The sequence below is a fragment of the Merops nubicus genome, unplaced genomic scaffold (assembly GCF_000691845.1).
Source record: "Merops nubicus isolate BGI_N331 unplaced genomic scaffold, ASM69184v1 scaffold14963, whole genome shotgun sequence".
Classification (NCBI taxonomy): Eukaryota; Metazoa; Chordata; class Aves; order Coraciiformes; family Meropidae; genus Merops; species Merops nubicus.
The window spans coordinates 13,381-30,031 of record NW_008601067.1 but is presented as its reverse complement, the minus strand read 5'-3'; the positions used below and the strand labels follow the sequence as shown (position 1 = coordinate 30,031).

Sequence of the window (16,651 nt, the reverse complement as noted above, 5' to 3'; positions counted from 1 at the left end):
CTTATTTTGGGGTTAAAGCTCCTAATTCACCCATTTAACCAAAAGATTTTACAAAATACCTCCTCAGTCTTAATTTACTCAAAAGCATGCAACTACTCAGATTCCTGTCTTTAAATGATTCGTGGTGTTGGTGTGTTTTGGCCGGGTATTTTAACTTCACACTTGTGTGCTTCACTTTCCCATCCATCTCCCTTCTCCACCCTTGATAAAATAAATATTCGGATTAATCTCTGCTCTGTTTTCAAGGTCTCTTCCTGGTACGACAGCGGCTGAATGTGCCTCCAATTTGAAGAGGATTTACACAGTGCAAACAGTGCAGGTGAGGTGCCAGGTTCTGTCATAGGAGCTGCCACACGTTGCTCTTGTCATTCACTTGTCATTCACCCCTTAAATTTCCTTTTTCCCCACGTGGCTGAGTCACACTTGTGGCTTTGCCTGCCTGGGGTATGAATTGGGAGTGTCGTTGGCAGGGTCATTGTTTGAATTTCGTTTGGCTTCGCAGACCAGGATTAATAATATATTTAATATTTCCCCCATTTTTTTTAATACAGAAAAATCACACAAAGACAAACAATTACACCTTGTGGTGTTTTCTTGTTCATTCTCTCCTTGAGCATGGATTTTTAAAAAAAATATAACAAACTGACTTGGAACAAAGTACTTTTAAATGGTGCAGTGCTTGCAGTTGTGGGGACCTCTGCCAAAAGCTCTGATAATATATTTAATATTTCCCCCATTTTTTTTAATACAGAAAAATCACACAAAGACAAACAATTACACCTTGTGGTGTTTTCTTGTTCATTCTCTCCTTGAGCATGGATTTTTAAAAAAAATATAACAAACTGACTTGGAACAAAGTACTTTTAAATGGTGCAGTGCTTGCAGTTGTGGGGACCTCTGCCAAAAGCTCTGTATCATCTGCCAGTGCTGAGCAGGGGGCATCTCTTGCAAGTAAAACTGCATTTCTGGTTTAATATCACAGGTTAGCATGAAGTGTAGTGAATTGGTATTTATTTCACCTTAATGCTAAGCTGGCTCTAGTTCACTAAATCTGTGGAATTCTAAGATAATGCCAAAATCCCCTCTTTGGAGGAGCCCAGCTGTAGTCATCTAGTGAAGTTTTAAACAAGGCTTTTGTCTGCACAACTTGTTACATTGCATGAGATGTTTTTTTCCCAACTAATTAGCCTAAGAAATTAATGGGCTTTCAGATTTTTCTTGAGTTGAGTCTATCAGTGGAATTACATTGGCATAAAGCATGGAAGTGTTCTTCAGACCCTTGGGAGAGGCTCCTCCTCACCTCTCTGCCAGTGGAGTGTCCCCATCAGTCACGCAATGAAGTGACACTCTGAAGTTGACAACAGAAGTGAATTTGTTTCAAAATGGTCTGCAAGGGTTCTTGTTGAAAAAGGACAGCTTAAGACCATGGACTGGTGTACACAGTATCTGGTGTTATCTGGTTTCCCACTCTGAATCTAGCTTTCATTATTTAAATGATTAGCTTTTATTGGCTGAAAAACTTGAGGTTTTCTTCTCATCTGATTGGGGTCATGACTCAGGATCTGGATGAGATATCAGAAGTAAGTGTGGCCCATAATCTCTCTTACTCTATCATACACATAATACAATCTTCCTTGGGGAAGCGACCCCAAGGTCTTCATTGACTTCATCACTGTCCTTCAGGGGCAGTAGCCACTCAGTGAGCAATGCCAGCTTGCACTGCCTGAAGGATGTTTGAAAACCAAAACCTTCCCAACTGGGTCTGTGGTTCAGGACATAAAAGCTCTCAAATATTTCCATGGTTGTCTGCTGGCGTAGCTCTGCTCCTTCTGTGTCTGTCACTAGCTTTAGGGTTTGGGCACACAACCAAGAAAGAGTAAGATGAAAGTTGAAATAGGGATTCTGTACCAATCTTTTATATTTTTAAGACTCTTCCATCTCTTCTTGTGCCAGGGAAATGGTAATGGCTGGTAGGCAGAGTTGCCAAGGGCCACCAAATTTTTTTTTGCACAAGTTTTGCAACCAAAAAAAATCACGTTGCAATCTTTGTTTCTAAAGTTGTGCTGATGATTAAGTATTGTATAATACTTAATGAGTTGTACTAATATTTAATATTGCATCACTGCCTGTTGATGCAGCGTAAGTCTTTAAAAAATCCTTTCCTATTCCAAGCTGTTGGATAAAGAAGTGGGGTTTGGGGTCTTTTCAATCTTCCCTCCCTGTTGCTCATTGCAGATTTTGGGTGTCTTTTATCCACCCCAGACACGTGTGACAGCTTCTGCTTTTACCAAAAGAAGCACTGGGAAGTAATCCAGTGGTTCCTGGTAACTCAGATCTTCTAATTTCTCCCCCATTCCTGCATTAATATACACATCTCAAACAATTTCCACCTGGTGGACACTTTTCACTGTGATCTAGATAAAGTAGTTGGGTTGCTCTAGGCATTTAGTTCTACAGAATTATTGTTTGTGGTGATTTTGTAACTCAAGGTAATCATAATGATGTTTTAGACTAGTCTTAAGTGAAGCAAGGTGGGTATTTGGTATAAGTTTATATTTTTAACATGCTAAGGAAGTTTCATGTCCCGGTTTGCTCTGACATACTTAATGTAACTCTGATTTTGATTATTTTTTTATCTCTTCCTAAGGAATTTGATTACACAGTTCAACTGCTGCACTTCTTTCTAATTCCACCTTATACAGAAACGTCATCTAAAAAAAAAAGTAGTAGAAGTGAAATTACACCGAGTTCTTTTCAGAGCATTTTATTATAACATAGAAGGTTCCAGTTCCCCAGGAGCAGGATGTGTCATTGTTTTAGAGAAAATGGACAAGAAGTATATCTGCATGAAACTCACTCTCTTGTGTTAATGCAACTAGTATTTGTTTTCTTTTTAAGGATTTCTGGAGTGTCTACAACAACATTCCTCCTGTGACAAATTTGCCTCTGAGGTGTAGTTACCATTTAATGCGGGGAGAAAGGCGGCCGCTTTGGTATGTCCCTGGGACAGACTCTACTGGCAATGGGGGGTGGAAAACCTGTAGTGGTGAAAGGAGGTGTGGGTGGGACAGGAGCATCTTGATTCTGTTGCCTGCAAATACCTGAACTTGAGAAACCTAGGAAAAAAAGTATCTTAGGGGTCTTGTTAAGCTTAAAAGTACTAAGGAGTCTTTATCAAAACACAAACTGTAATTTAATTGTCCACCTCTGAATGTAAATGTAAGAAATGAAAATATAAAAAAATTTAAGAAATTAAAGTATGACTGAATTTCAATTCAGAATGTTACTTCTATCTGAATTACTTTTCACTTGCAAATTTTTTTTCCTTCTGCTGAAGCTGGTGTAATAATGATGCAAATAACTGACTGCCCTAAACAGTTCCTTACCTGTGCAAAAGTATGCACATACACCTTACATACACCTTGGATTAATCCTAACTAGGCCTTATGAAGGGATTAATTGCAACAAATTTCAACTTGATTGTAGGACAGTAATGGAATAGAGCATAAATCACTGAGGTTTTCCTTCCAGAAATTGAGTTTTGCATAGCTCCTTCCTGGTGCAGTTCCGTCACATCTCAATTGCAGAGCCTAAGCACTTTCTGAATTATTTACTTTTCAGTAATTACTGCCAAGAAGCTATTCTCAGATTACAGTTACTGGCTAATTGCAGCATTGTTATTTAGGAAGAAAAACACATTCTGAAGTAGGAATTGAGGACTGCAGATTTTTGAAGATCTCCTTCCAAAGCTTTCCCCCTCCTTTCCTCTGTGTTTGTCTGCATTGCTGGGAGACCATTGATCCTGGAGATTCTGTATAGGTCTCATACTGGGCTTAGATATTCTAAAGATTAATTTTAAGTTACTTATTAAACTTTGCTATTACAGAATTTTAACAGGAAACTTAAAACATAATTTAAAATCTTATAAAAGTTGTGACAGAATAAACTTGAAGCTCACAGGTCTGTACGTTGTGCCTTGGTCATTGAGGCAGTTTAATGGTTACATCTGCCCTGACCCTGGGCACCTTCAGCCTTTCTTTTAATAAAGGTAATTAATTTCTAGCTGTCACAAAAGTGAAATGTAGTGCTCTCCTGTTCTTTTGTTAAACTGGATAAACTTGAGACCAATAAGCTGCCTCTGTGAAAACATGCCAGAATTTTTTCCAAAATAAAAGGTTACCATAGTAAAACTTGAAATTGCTTTGTGGCTTGTTCCCATATAGTGTGCAGCCACTTCAAAGATGGTCTGTAGTCAGGGAAAATGTAAGTATTTTCCAACACACACAACTTAGGAAAGGGATTAGGTGTTGAGAGATATGCCTCATATGAACAATGAAAGAATTATCTCTCATGCCAGAAGCCATAGCTTGAGTCATGCTACCTGGAGTCAGTGACTGTATTTCAAATAGGATTTTTCTGGGAAAATTAAACTCCAAACATAGGTTTATCTGGATGTGGATATGAATGTTTGTTTTACTGATCTGTTTTCCATAACCAGGGAAGAGGAAAGCAATGCCAAAGGAGGTATATGGAAAATGAAGGTCCCTAAAGAAAGTACGGTATGTAACAGTGACTTCTACTTAGACATTGTTTAATAAGGGGGTTTCTTTAAACTCCATCTGATAAAGCTGTTGTAAAACTTTTTAGTTCTGACATCACCCGACACAACAACCAAACACTATTTTTAACATCCATAACCTTTTATTTTAAGACAATGAGCAAAAGTGTCTTTTCCAGTAATTCCATATACCTTGCTTTTGATAACACTTGTCAATATATTATCAGGCAAATTAAAGCTGCAGTGTTATAGTCCATTTGGGAAACACAGTATTTGATAATCACCTTTGTTGTCAAGACTGTTTGCTTACAGGCATGCAAAGAAAAATAAAATCTGTTCCTGATAATGTGTGATAACTTACAGCCAGGATCCCAGCAATGCTCTTTAAAGGTCCACACAGAATCCAGCACAGCTTTCAGAGTTTCACTGAAATGCTCCTAAACCCTCTGTCAAACTCAGGAGGACTATTTCTGCCTGGCACCGCTTGTTTGCACCTACATGTGGCTGCACTGTGACTTTCTGTAGTTAAACACAGACTAAGGCATTGTTGCCACCTGTAACTAATCCCATCCCATGGCTTGTTCCCACTGGAAGGGGGAAGATCTTGTTCATCTTTTCCTGATCCCTTTTGCACTGGCTCTGCTGCTCATCACACTGTTTTGCCAGCCAGCTTGATGCACTCTGATGTCAGAAAAAGTCTCCTATTTATTTTATTTTTAATTTAAGTGTATGGCTAGAAGAGTTGTGGGGTTTTTTATGGTTACAGGGGTCAAGGATAAAAGTGTGATCATCCACTTTGGCAACAGTGCATTGTCAGATCACCTTGTGTGTATCTTGTAGAACCATAGTGATGTTCACTTTTTTTCCTTTTTGTTTTATTGTAAAATGTTAAAGATTAAAATCTGTTCAGGCATGTTGCCATTGTAGCCCTGATGAAACAACTGGGTTTCTCTCTGTGCCCCTAATCAAAGGCATGTGAGTGACTTCTCCTGTTATCTGTCACGATGAGGAGCTCTGACCTCCTCACACGTGCTGTTGGTAAGTGGAAGCGTGTTCTGGATCAGGCCTCCGAGCACGAAAAGTGAAGTGTCAGAAAAATGTGACAGCTTTACAGAAGGCATTAAATGCTGAAAGATAGTATTTGAAATTTCAGCCAAAAGTTAATTGATTTTTGCCTGTGGGCTATTTCCCCTTGTGTGAATTGCAGCTTTCCTCCCCTGCAATTCCAAGGGGTCACAAAAGACCGAAATTCTCTTTTTCTTCTTATAACTCAAGGTGTGAAGACTTGTCAGAAGTGACAACTGGTTTGGGGAGCCTGCATGAGTGGGTGGTGAATTTAGGGACTTCAGAAGCCTTGTTTTTCAGAGGCTTAATGATAGCCCCTTTTGGAAATGAAGGTACTTTTTGAGCTCTCCAAGTGTGTACCTCATGTCCCAGGTCACTTCTGAAAGGTTTGATTGAAGGTGAACTTCAGTCAGTTTTGTGCCTCTGTAAATAGCATAAATAATACCTTTGTGCCTGCTTCATTTTTTTGATTCATTCTTCATCCTGTGCACACAGCATCTCGTTGCCTGAGATGAACCATCTTGTACACACCTAGCTCAAAAAGAGGATAAGCTATAGCAGCTCTTGGTGAGGGTGTGGAGGGAGGAAAATGTAGGTTTTTCTAGAAGTATCAGTCTTTCCAGAGGTATGAAAAAGTGACTGACAAAATACTGACACTGAAATGTTGTGGCATGTGTACAGTGACACGTCCATATGCCATCTCTTAGTATGAAAACTAATACTCTTTAGGACTTCATAAGCTTGATCCTGCCACTGCTTACTGCTGGGTGAAGTGCTTCCTGCCCTTGAGAGCATTGGGACAACTCCCAGTAGTGAGCACTGTGTGGTGGTGAGTGTGTGTGGTCAGTCCCATCAGCAGCACATGAGCTGTCCTGCTGGCAGGTGACAGGCACCGTGGCAGAGGCTGTGTCATGCTGATGTCTCAGCCTGCCTCCAGAGCACCCAGTGGTCCTGCCCATAGCACAGCTTTAACTGATGCACTGGATTAGAAGACAATGAGTCACAGAAATATGTTGTAGTCTAAGAGATGGCTTAGGAGGACTCAGAAACCACCTTTACTGCAGTTTGCTTTTTGTTTAAGCTGGTTCATTTGATATGCTGTTTTTTTTCAATAGTACTAAAACTCAAGCTAACTTCATATATAAGACATTCCTTAAAAGTATTGTGGAATGTTTGTGGTTGGAAGGGACCTTTAAAGCCCATCTAGTTCCAACCCCCCTGCAGGGAGCAGGGACATCTGCAACTAAAGCAGGTTGCTCAGAGCCCCAGCCAACTTGTCCTGGAATGGTTCCAGGGATGGGGCACTGACCACCTCTCTGGGCAACCTGGGCCAGGGTCTCACCACCCTCAGTGTAAAGAAATTCTTCCTTCTATGTAGTCTGAGTCTAATTTCTTTTTAGTTTAAAGCCATCACCCCTTGTCCTGTCAAGTAGCATATGAAAAAGTCATTATGGTGATGCAGACAAATATTCATGGTGATGTGTTCTTTCATTGAATGAATATTCTGTCCCTGCAAACCCACACCTTGGAGCATTACCTTGGTCCAGATGCATTTGAAGGTGTCAAAAGCAATCAACAGTGGCATTAGTCTAATGGCCAAAGTGGCAGGTAGCTTTTCCCTGTTTTAATTATACAGTGAGCATTTGAATTTGCTGAAAGATGGACTTATTTCATAGTCAGAGCAAATCAGAGATGATACTTAAATATAAATTAGTAGAATTTACTGGTAGGTTTTTCAGGTACTATTCTTAAAGTAATTTTCTGTAAAAGCAAATGATCAGAAGTGGAGCCTTATGGTCTTATATCATGGGAAATTCTTGGGAAAAATCTACTTTCAGGCTTTATTAGTGCATTCAGGGTGAGGTGTGGAGAGATATAGCAAAGGTGAACCTTGTTAAATAATGAAAATACTTATATGAACAATTCTTTGTAACAGTATGTGTTTTTGAGGTCTAAATTCTTGGTCCAGAGGGATTAAGGAAATTAGTTATATAACACAGTGTGTACTTACAGTAAATACTCTTGTTTTGTCTAGACAACCTCAGAAAGAGCATGCACTCAAAACTGAGCTAGAAAACCTAACTTTTAAATTAAAAATAATAATGCAAATTTAACTCTTTCACCCCCCCCTTCTTAGGCTGCAGTTTGGAAAGAGCTCCTCTTAGCAACTATTGGAGAGCAGTTTGCAGATTGTTGTGCAGCAGGTAACTTAAAAATGATTGAGACTAACATGACAAATTGAGTTTGAATACAGAAATACTGGAAATTCTGCTAAAAAATGCTAAAAAATGGGGTAGGGGGTGGAACTCATGTCCATACCTGTTGTCACTGAGAAGAGAACAAGGTGTTCTGACTGACTTAGCATAAGACTCAAGCAAAACAGTTTTCATCCTGGGAAGCTTTCTAGTTATTTAATATCTGTTAGCCAGCATTTAAATGATTAATATTAATTCTACAGTGCCAGGACTCTGGAACCCTGACTGACACTTGAGTACTAGATTGTTTGTACTGTCACAGTTGGAAGCAACTAAATTGGATGTCCCCACCAGCCCTCATGGTCCCTTCTGGTTCTCCTGACAGGGTCAGGAGTTGTTGGGCAAGTGCTATTGCAGACCTGAAGCAGAAGGAAGCTGGGTGGTTTGCCTGTGGTGCTGTTAAAAGCCCACAGAAGGGTCCTAACCCAAACCTGGCTCTCCTGAATCCCAGGTTAGCACTCTACCCAGCAGCAATATTTTCATTATCACTTGAAAGTACTGCTTAGGTCAAAGTGATCCTTCATGTAATTCAATTTACATAAATATTCTTAAACTACCTTGCTGGTTTACTGGAAAACAGGCATTAATCATCCACAAGCTAACGTGTGATTTTGGTCAGAGGTAATAATTTAACCTTGCTCTCAGAATAAATATCTTCCCTGGGCTTGTAAGGCTGCACGTTTCATTTGGAAATGGACTCCAGGAAGGGACAGTGAATGCTGGCTTGAGATAGGTCATCAAATGCTGCTTCTTAGTCATGCAAAGCAAGTACCAGTCTGTGAGCATTTCTCTGTATTTCTCTCATTGCCTTCCCAACTTTCAGAACTGGAAGATGCAGAATACAAGCTTCAAATCTTTGAGCTGCAAAAGGCATTTCTGATTCTCAAAATCCTTCATATGTATAACTGAATGGGTGTCAAGAAGGGAGTGTACCTGCCCTTTAGGGTGGTCTAGGGGTCATTTTAAGCAAATACATGACATTCTTCTGGGTAGTTTGTCCCTTAGGCTGTGTGTTTATGACACTACCTGTGCATTGGTGCTGACCCCTTCCTCAGGATGCGTGGTGCAGCTGCACCCTCAGGTCACTGCTGGAGGCACCCACTGCTCCCAGCCTTAGCCTGAGCTTCTCAGTGACAGACTTACCAACACTGGCCATAGCAGCAGCCTGACTGAGGCTGTATTCTTTTTTTCCATTTTCTTTAATTTTTTTATCTTTAATTTTTTTTTTTCACTTCTCCTTCTTCCTTCTTTCCTTCCCCCATTCCCCTCCTTTTTTTTTTGTGTTTGTGTCTTGGTCTTGCCTCTTTGTTTTCACCTCTTTTTTGCCTTCATGTTGCTGCCTTGACAAAATGTGAAGGCAAAAGTGTGCAAAGCATGGAAAAGCTGGTGTCTGATCTCCTCCAGGTACTGTTCTTGGGGGTTTAGTTGTTTCATCTTCACCCCTCCATTTTTGCTTACAGATATTACTGTAAGCTATTGATCTTTAGTAGTTTATATTGTTAACTTTACTGAAGGTAGTTTTGTGCTTCTCTTTTAATCAAGGCTAAGAGACCTAATGGCAAAGATGAATAATCTTATGGCACTTTATTAAAACTGCCATGAGGTAATATTTCCAATAGTTTCTATAAATACAGCGTTTGTTTCTTTCTGGTAACTATTTTGTCTGGTTTGAACGTTGGTTTTCTCACTAGAGATCGCTCTTCTTAATTTCTTTTTGCTTTTGGGCACCGTTTCATAATACATAAGTATCAAATTAGACATGTCTCACTTATAAAGTATTCCTGAATGATGCTTCCTCTTCTGTGCAGATGATGAAGTAATCGGGGTTAGCGTCAGCGTTCGTGACCGTGAGGATGTTGTGCAAGTCTGGAACGTGAATGCCTCTTCAGCAAGTGAGGCAAGAGTCATAGAAAAGATACATAAACTTCTCCCACATACGTCTTTTAAAGTGGTGTTTTACAAATGTAAGTATCTTGTACCGTTGATTTCCACCTTCATTAGAGAATCAAGATGCTGGTAGGGTATTCCCATGGGAATATCCTTCCTGGTTCATCATTAACCATTTGGAAATGTGGCATCTCTCATGGCATTAAAATGATGGCACTTCAACGTAGGTCAGCTACCATTCAAAATAGAAGATATTTTTAGTTTAATTGTAGAATATATTTGGTTTCATGTTTAATATGCCTGATATATAAGAGTGGGACCAGTCTCTTGATCACTTTCAAGACCACATGCTGTTCAATTTAAGTACTCGTTTAAAGGAACAGTCTACAATCAGGATTTTAAGGGATCATTTATGCTCCATATAAATGTATTATCAGACTAGCATATTCCCCAAAACCACTCGTTGGCGTGTTATGCCCTTCTTGGCTGCTTTATGCATTGTTTTCTTCTCTCTTTTAATCTTTTTAACTCCTTGACAGAGTTTACATGTTCTTTTCATTCTTTTTTTCCTTCTCTCTCCCTTAGCACACAGAGAGCATCACGCTTTTGAAGGCCGACAGGGAAAACATTAAGAGCAGGCTGTGCCAAGCTCATTCCTTGTTGTTTGGGGTTTTGAGGTGCTCAGGACAAGGAGAAGAATGGTTGGAAGCCCTGCAGAAGCACTACGTGCAGTGACTCTTCTGAGTTTCTAACATTTCAAACTAGGAAAATGAGGAAATCCCAGTTGCCTTAACCACTAAATGTGCAGTTCATTGTTTTTTTTAAATTCTTCAGTGTTTCTTTAAAATAATATTTTGGCCACGTGTTTTTTTTTGTTTTGTTTCAGTGAGATGATATTTATTCCTATTTCATGAAGGTAGCAGGCTTTAGTTTCTTCTGTCCTGTACTTAGTTGAATGCAAACATGCACAACTTTTGTGAGACCTGCTCTACGTAGGGGAATGCTGGCTCATGAAATATGTTTTCAATTTTAATTTTAAAACATTCCTATCATGTTAAGATTTCCTCACCAGTTATGTCCCAAGAGAGAAAGACATTGCTCTGCATTTATCCTAATAGTCAGTGTAATCTGGTCTTGCACTGACAAAGGCACATACACTGTAAAAGCAAATAGTAAAGTGCTTGCTAAACGAGCAACTGAAGAGAACACCTTTAACTGGGACTAACCCTCCATGGGATGGTGTTAACGAGTGTTTTAATTGCAGTGATTTCCAAAGAGCCCTTGTTCCAGACTAGGCTGAGACATCTCTCAGTGGGAAGCCCTGCCAACTCCACACCCCTCTTATTTTAAGAGGGGGTGGTGGGCTTTTGATGTTTTTATAGTGTATGTTTTCTTACAGTATTTTACTTCACATTCATGAAGGTGTCATGGATCATTTCTATGGATTCTAACTGGATCCATCCCTCACACTTCTGTGAGTACTTTAGGCCCATGGCTGCACCCACAAGGTCAGTATCAGAACTGCTGTTGAGCAGTGCAAAGGAAGAGATTCCATCATATACATTCAAGAATCATGACTTCTAAGTGACCTTTAAAACAAAACCAAAAACTCACCCTAAAACAAACAGAAAAGAAACCAATTTTGTGTTGCAGTGTGAACAGGAATAGAAAGTTATTAATATAAACAGTGTTACTTTTAAGCATTTATCTAATTAAGTTTTTGAGGTGTTGGTTTGTTTTACTCTATTACCAAAGACTGGTACAACTTCTTTTACAAGAGGAAGCTGCAAGGTAGAGCTGAATGTACACTCCACTGAGCATGACTTCATTGGTAAAAGGGGTTTTTGTTTGGCAACTCTTCAAGCTGCACTGATTTCCACATCTTTAGTGTATTAAGAGGCAGTCATTAAACCCAAATACATTTAAAAATAAGAACTGTACTTTTGAGATTTGTTTTTTACTATTTTATTTGTGAATTAAAACTGTGCAGTTAGTATTATTCATTAAACAAATTTTCTAAAATCCAAATGTCTTGCTTCCATAATTGCTTTGAGAGTAAATGTTACCAGTTCTGCTTTTTTAAACCTGTGCATTTTTCAGTAAAACTTATTCTCTTGGAAGCTGTTTTGTTCATAGATTAAAAACAGTTTAACTTTTTTTTTTTGGTTATTAAACCAAAAAGCAGGCCTGAAATTTATTAGTAGTATCTCTTTTATGTATTAAGTTAATACTTGAGGTATTTTTAAGTTGCAGTTAAATGGAGGCTTCAGAATAAAAAGCATAAAGACTACTACAAATTGAATTATTACATTTATTTATATATATATATGTACTGCAGTGACAGGATATGAAACATCCCAGATACCCTTGCTTGTATTAATTTTTAACACTGGGTCTTTCCAAGATACATCTAACGCTGTAAGGATTTCTTTTTATAATATTACATTCTTTGGATCAGTTCTCAATTGCCTGAGATATGTGTTGGGGTTTTTTGTTGTTTGGGGGTTTTTTGTTTGTTTCTTTGGGGTTTTTTTGTGTTTTTTTTTGTTTGTTTGGTTGGTTTTAAATGAAATAATTCTATTTTTAGCTAGAAACAGGGTTGAAACTCAGCATAATTCCTCTTGTAGGTACTTCATCACCCACTGACTCATCTGCAGAGACACCCAACTTTTTTGAGAAATAGGGGAAGGTAGGAAGGTGCTTTCCCTGCAAAGTGAAGTGACCTTGTTGCTGTGTGATAGGAGTGAAAAAGTTACTTTGGAGAAGTGAGGAAGAAAACTTTGAGGAAAATGTTTTCAACAGCTTGGTGAGCAAGATTTCTCCCTTGAAATATCTTCCTGTCTTTGGAGAAATTGTGAGTGGAATACTAATGGGGAATTAATCATGTACCTCACCCTCCACTTACTTTTACTTTTGGAAGCAAGCCAGAGCCTCTTACCTCTCCTCCAGATTTGTTTTGAGTATAGACATTGACTTCAGCACAGTTGGATCTGCTGGCAGAAGTGGCCAATCTGGTGATGTGATTGGAACTTGCTAATTTAATATATTATTTTATTCATCCTGTGGAAGGAAATTATTTTCATGTGTTGGCCTTGCATGGCACTTTAATATTAAAGAGTCTCTGCTCAAGCATTGGGTAGAGGTTGAGAGAGATTTCATCCTAGTCATAGTGTAGGGTATCTGCACATTGGCCACCAGAGTTATGAACTCTTGCCAATTTTTCATTGTTCTAAATCCCCAGTCTATAAAATTGGGGATTTTTTTTTCTCTGTATGGCTTAATTCTGATGATACCTGTTATTATTTATTACCTAGAATCTGGGTTGATGGATATCTTCTGACTAAAATTCAGTATAGTGTATGCCACAACTCAAAACTGGGCTTGAATCAAAATGAATAATGCCAGTTTTACAGGAGCATGACAAATTATGTATTGGAATTTTGCAGCCATTAATTTAAAGACTCTGTAGAATTTTTTGAGCTCTCCTGCTATCCCTGCTGATCCCTATAGCACACTTGTATTTATACCAAATTATGTTGAACCATTTATTTTTGTAGTTTTAAGTATCTATTGCTTTCACTTGGAGACCTGCTTCATTGAACTTGACTAAATGACACTCCCCCACGACTTCAAAAATCATCTAATTGTTTAAATGAATATCAAAGAAGAGCCTACAGCTGCCTATCAAAATAAATTTCTGCTGGCATTTCAACATCAGATGAAAACATTTCACTTCCATGGTGACCAACAGCAAAGAAACTCCAGACTGCTGCATTAAGGAAACCTGCTTCCCTCTGAGGGTGGTCACCAGCCCTGGCTGCTACCTGCCCACACTAGGGCCATGCTCTTGGGGTTCAGGCTGGGGCTGAAGCCTCGGGGTCAAACAGAGCCAGAAGAAGCATGGTAAATGGAATGAACACCTACTTTGGAAGGTTTTTTTGGAGTTTTACACTCCTTGTGCTGGTTTGCATCTTCCCAGGGCTGAAGACAGCGGCTGGCAGCAGGGGGGGCTGAGCTCTGATCATTCCCCCAGATTTTGGGGCATCTCTGATAGCTCTCCCTGGCTCCCGAGGCTGCAGCACAACTGCTGCTGGAGGGATTAATTGGGAATTTCACTTAACAGGGATGAAGGGCTGTCTTCTGGGGCTGGCTAATTAACAGGATTCTATTCTGGTAATTAAATAGCAGTTTGTTGAACACAACTTAGTTGATGAAATCTTTGGAAAACATAACAATTAGCAGGCAAGGAATGGCAGCTTTGCTCAAAAGCCTGTCCCCAACCAGTTGCTGGTATGGTTTTAACCTTTCATTTTCCAGCAAAGATAGTATTAACTCTGTTTGGGTTTGCTGCTGCCATTGGACAACTTGAAAAAAGGATTGGGGGAAAAAGGTGTTGAAAAAGGATTGGGGGAACAGGAGCAAGTAAAGGAGAAGGTGCTTTTATGTTGTGTGATGTGCCCTAGCAATGCTGCTTGGTTGTTGCAGAGGAGCCCATCAAAGCTTCGTAGATTTAAAGCCATTTCATGCTATGGGCTTTGCTCGGTCTTCTGCGTGCTTTTATTTCAGTGTGGCAGGTTCTGGACAGGTTGGCACACTCTCCTCAGTAACAATTAACTAACTTAATGCTTCAGAGTGAGGAACACAAAAGCTCTGTGGGTCAGAAGGGGTTTAGTCGATGCTCTGCCTTTGCCAGCTGATGGGAGTACAAAAGAAATCACTTTCTGTATTCTTCCTGTGGCAGGATTGACCAGAGGGGATGAAGCTTAGGAGTTGTCTTAAAACACAAATGTGACTGTGACAGAGGGAAATTACTGATCCAGCTTACAGAAACCTCCTCGTCTGCACCCACACATGGAAGGGAGATGCTTCCAACTGGAAGCTGTTCATGTCTTCATCTCTCTGCTTCTCTCTGTCTTGTAATGATTCTCTTAGGACAACGATGATGAGAAAATTAGATTAGACAAACAGTGGGAGATCCCATAGCTTGCTGTGAAAGCCACCTCCAATCTTTGCTACGCTTTGACAGCTCTCAATTTCCTAATTTGACAAGCTAATGAAGACTGGATTATTTCCAAAGCTGTACGTACCGTGCTGCTGGGGAAGGGAGTGCTGTGCTCTGCACCAGGAGCAGGAGTCCCTATCCCAGCACCTTCCTCCCACCTGGGCTTCCAAACCCTCATCCCTGGGAGGGAGGAAGGCAGTGTAGGCTGGAGCCTGGGGCCAGGAGCTGCTGTTTGTGGCTGTGGTGTTAGCTCTGGGCTCTGCAAGATGCTCCTGTGCAGAGAGACGAGTGGAGTGGCCTTGGGTGTGTCATCTCTGAGATGTGCCTCAGCCTTTGACCTGCTGGTGCTTGGCTTGGCTGGTGGGCTCGTTGCTTCCTTCTGCTCTCCCCGAGGCTGTGTGCAGGCAGTGGAGGGGTCTGGCTGAGCCATCCAGCCTAGGTGCAGCAGGAGACCTCCTGCCCACACCTTCCAAGGCACAGCATCCCTGGAGCAGACGGCTGGGCATCCCTGCACCCATATCCAGCCTGCTGCTCTGCTCCAAGATACAGGGTGGGAGAAAGGGCTTTAAACGGGGTGGAGAAACTACTAACTATGGGGATGGGTGTCAGTTGGAAGTGCAGCAGTTCTGGAGTGGTCCCAGGGTGTCTTTGCACAGTGATGAGGCCAGGAACAGAGTTTAAGGTCTTCCCCCCAAGGTGCCTGTTGCAGCCCCAGTGCCCTCGATGTGCTGTCTCAGAAACTGGGAGGGAAGAGTTTCCATCAGTGCACTGAGGCTCCATAAATAAGCAAATGGGAGCAGGCTGGAAGCAAAGTAGGCATCATTCATCACATAAAGGGGCCTGGAGTATGTTCCAGCCTGTAATGTGTACAGCAGAGCAGTGTTATGAATAATTATGGGATGTATCCCCTCCTTTTTGGATCACGATTCTGTGTAATAAACACGCAAGACCATTTGTATAAAACAGAGAGGATTCTTTCCTAGAGAAGTCATTCCAAGCTATGTTTGCACATCAGGGAACAGCCCACAGGAACGTTTTGAGGATCCATTTCCATACGAGTGCAAAGACAAAACAATGTGGTCAGCCAGTGGGAGGTGGTGCAGGTAACCCTGAGGAACACCGTGCTCTCCCTGGGCTGGGTGCTGGGTTGCACAGCCTCCCATCATTTTGGGAAGCCCCCAGCCTGGCACCCTGTTCCCCTGCCTCCCCTTTGTGTAGCTGGCGGAGGCACGTGGGGGGATCCCATCACAAGTGCAATCTAAAGTAGAAAGGATTTTTTCTTTTCTGAGTGTCTTCTGGTCACAGAACAATGTTTTTTTTGGAGTAGGAAAGTCCTGACCCAAACACATTAGTGCTGCTGGCTTTTAGCAACCTTTAAAAATAATATTTGCCTGTAAAAGGAGAGAGTGACCTGCCAGGTACAATGAGAAATGATCCCACAACGTGCAGCACAGACACTGTCTGCACAGACAGTTTGTTGTTGGCTTTTCATTTTTTTTTTCCCCTATTGAGATATTTTTGGGGGACTTTTTTGTTTTGTTTTTTCTTCCAGTATTTCCCAACTAGCCTGTTAGTCAGTCCCCACACCCTGCAGCAGCAGCTGTGTGGCTCATGGCTCAGCTCCTCCACCCTCTCACCATGGCTCTGTGGCAGGGCCTTACCAGGTGCCTCTCCCAGAGCTTCTCCCAGAGCTTCTCCCAGTGGGACACCTGACCAGAGGGCACCAGGGCAGCCCTCTTGCTGTTTCCAGAGGTGATCAGGGTGATGTTCCTCCCCCCTGGAGCCAAGTCAATGACAAAAGCTGATGTGAGCATCCTCATTTCGCTCTCTTCCATCCTTTTTGTTCCATTTTCATGATTTCTAGCAGCTCACAACTTTCATCCC

At 40.9% G+C, this 16,651-nt stretch overlaps 1 protein-coding gene across 1 annotated transcript; it reads left to right on the top strand.

The window, feature by feature from the left end:
* Positions 1-246: 246 nt before the first annotated feature.
* On the top strand, positions 247-10,397 carry EIF4E3 (eukaryotic translation initiation factor 4E family member 3; the record flags this gene model as incomplete). Its single annotated transcript, XM_008937890.1, has 6 exons — positions 247-319; positions 2,899-2,993; positions 4,499-4,559; positions 7,761-7,827; positions 9,687-9,842; positions 10,351-10,397. Coding segments are annotated over 6 exons (499 nt in total), but the record flags the coding sequence as incomplete, so codon positions are not given.
* Positions 10,398-16,651: the final 6,254 nt, after the last annotated feature.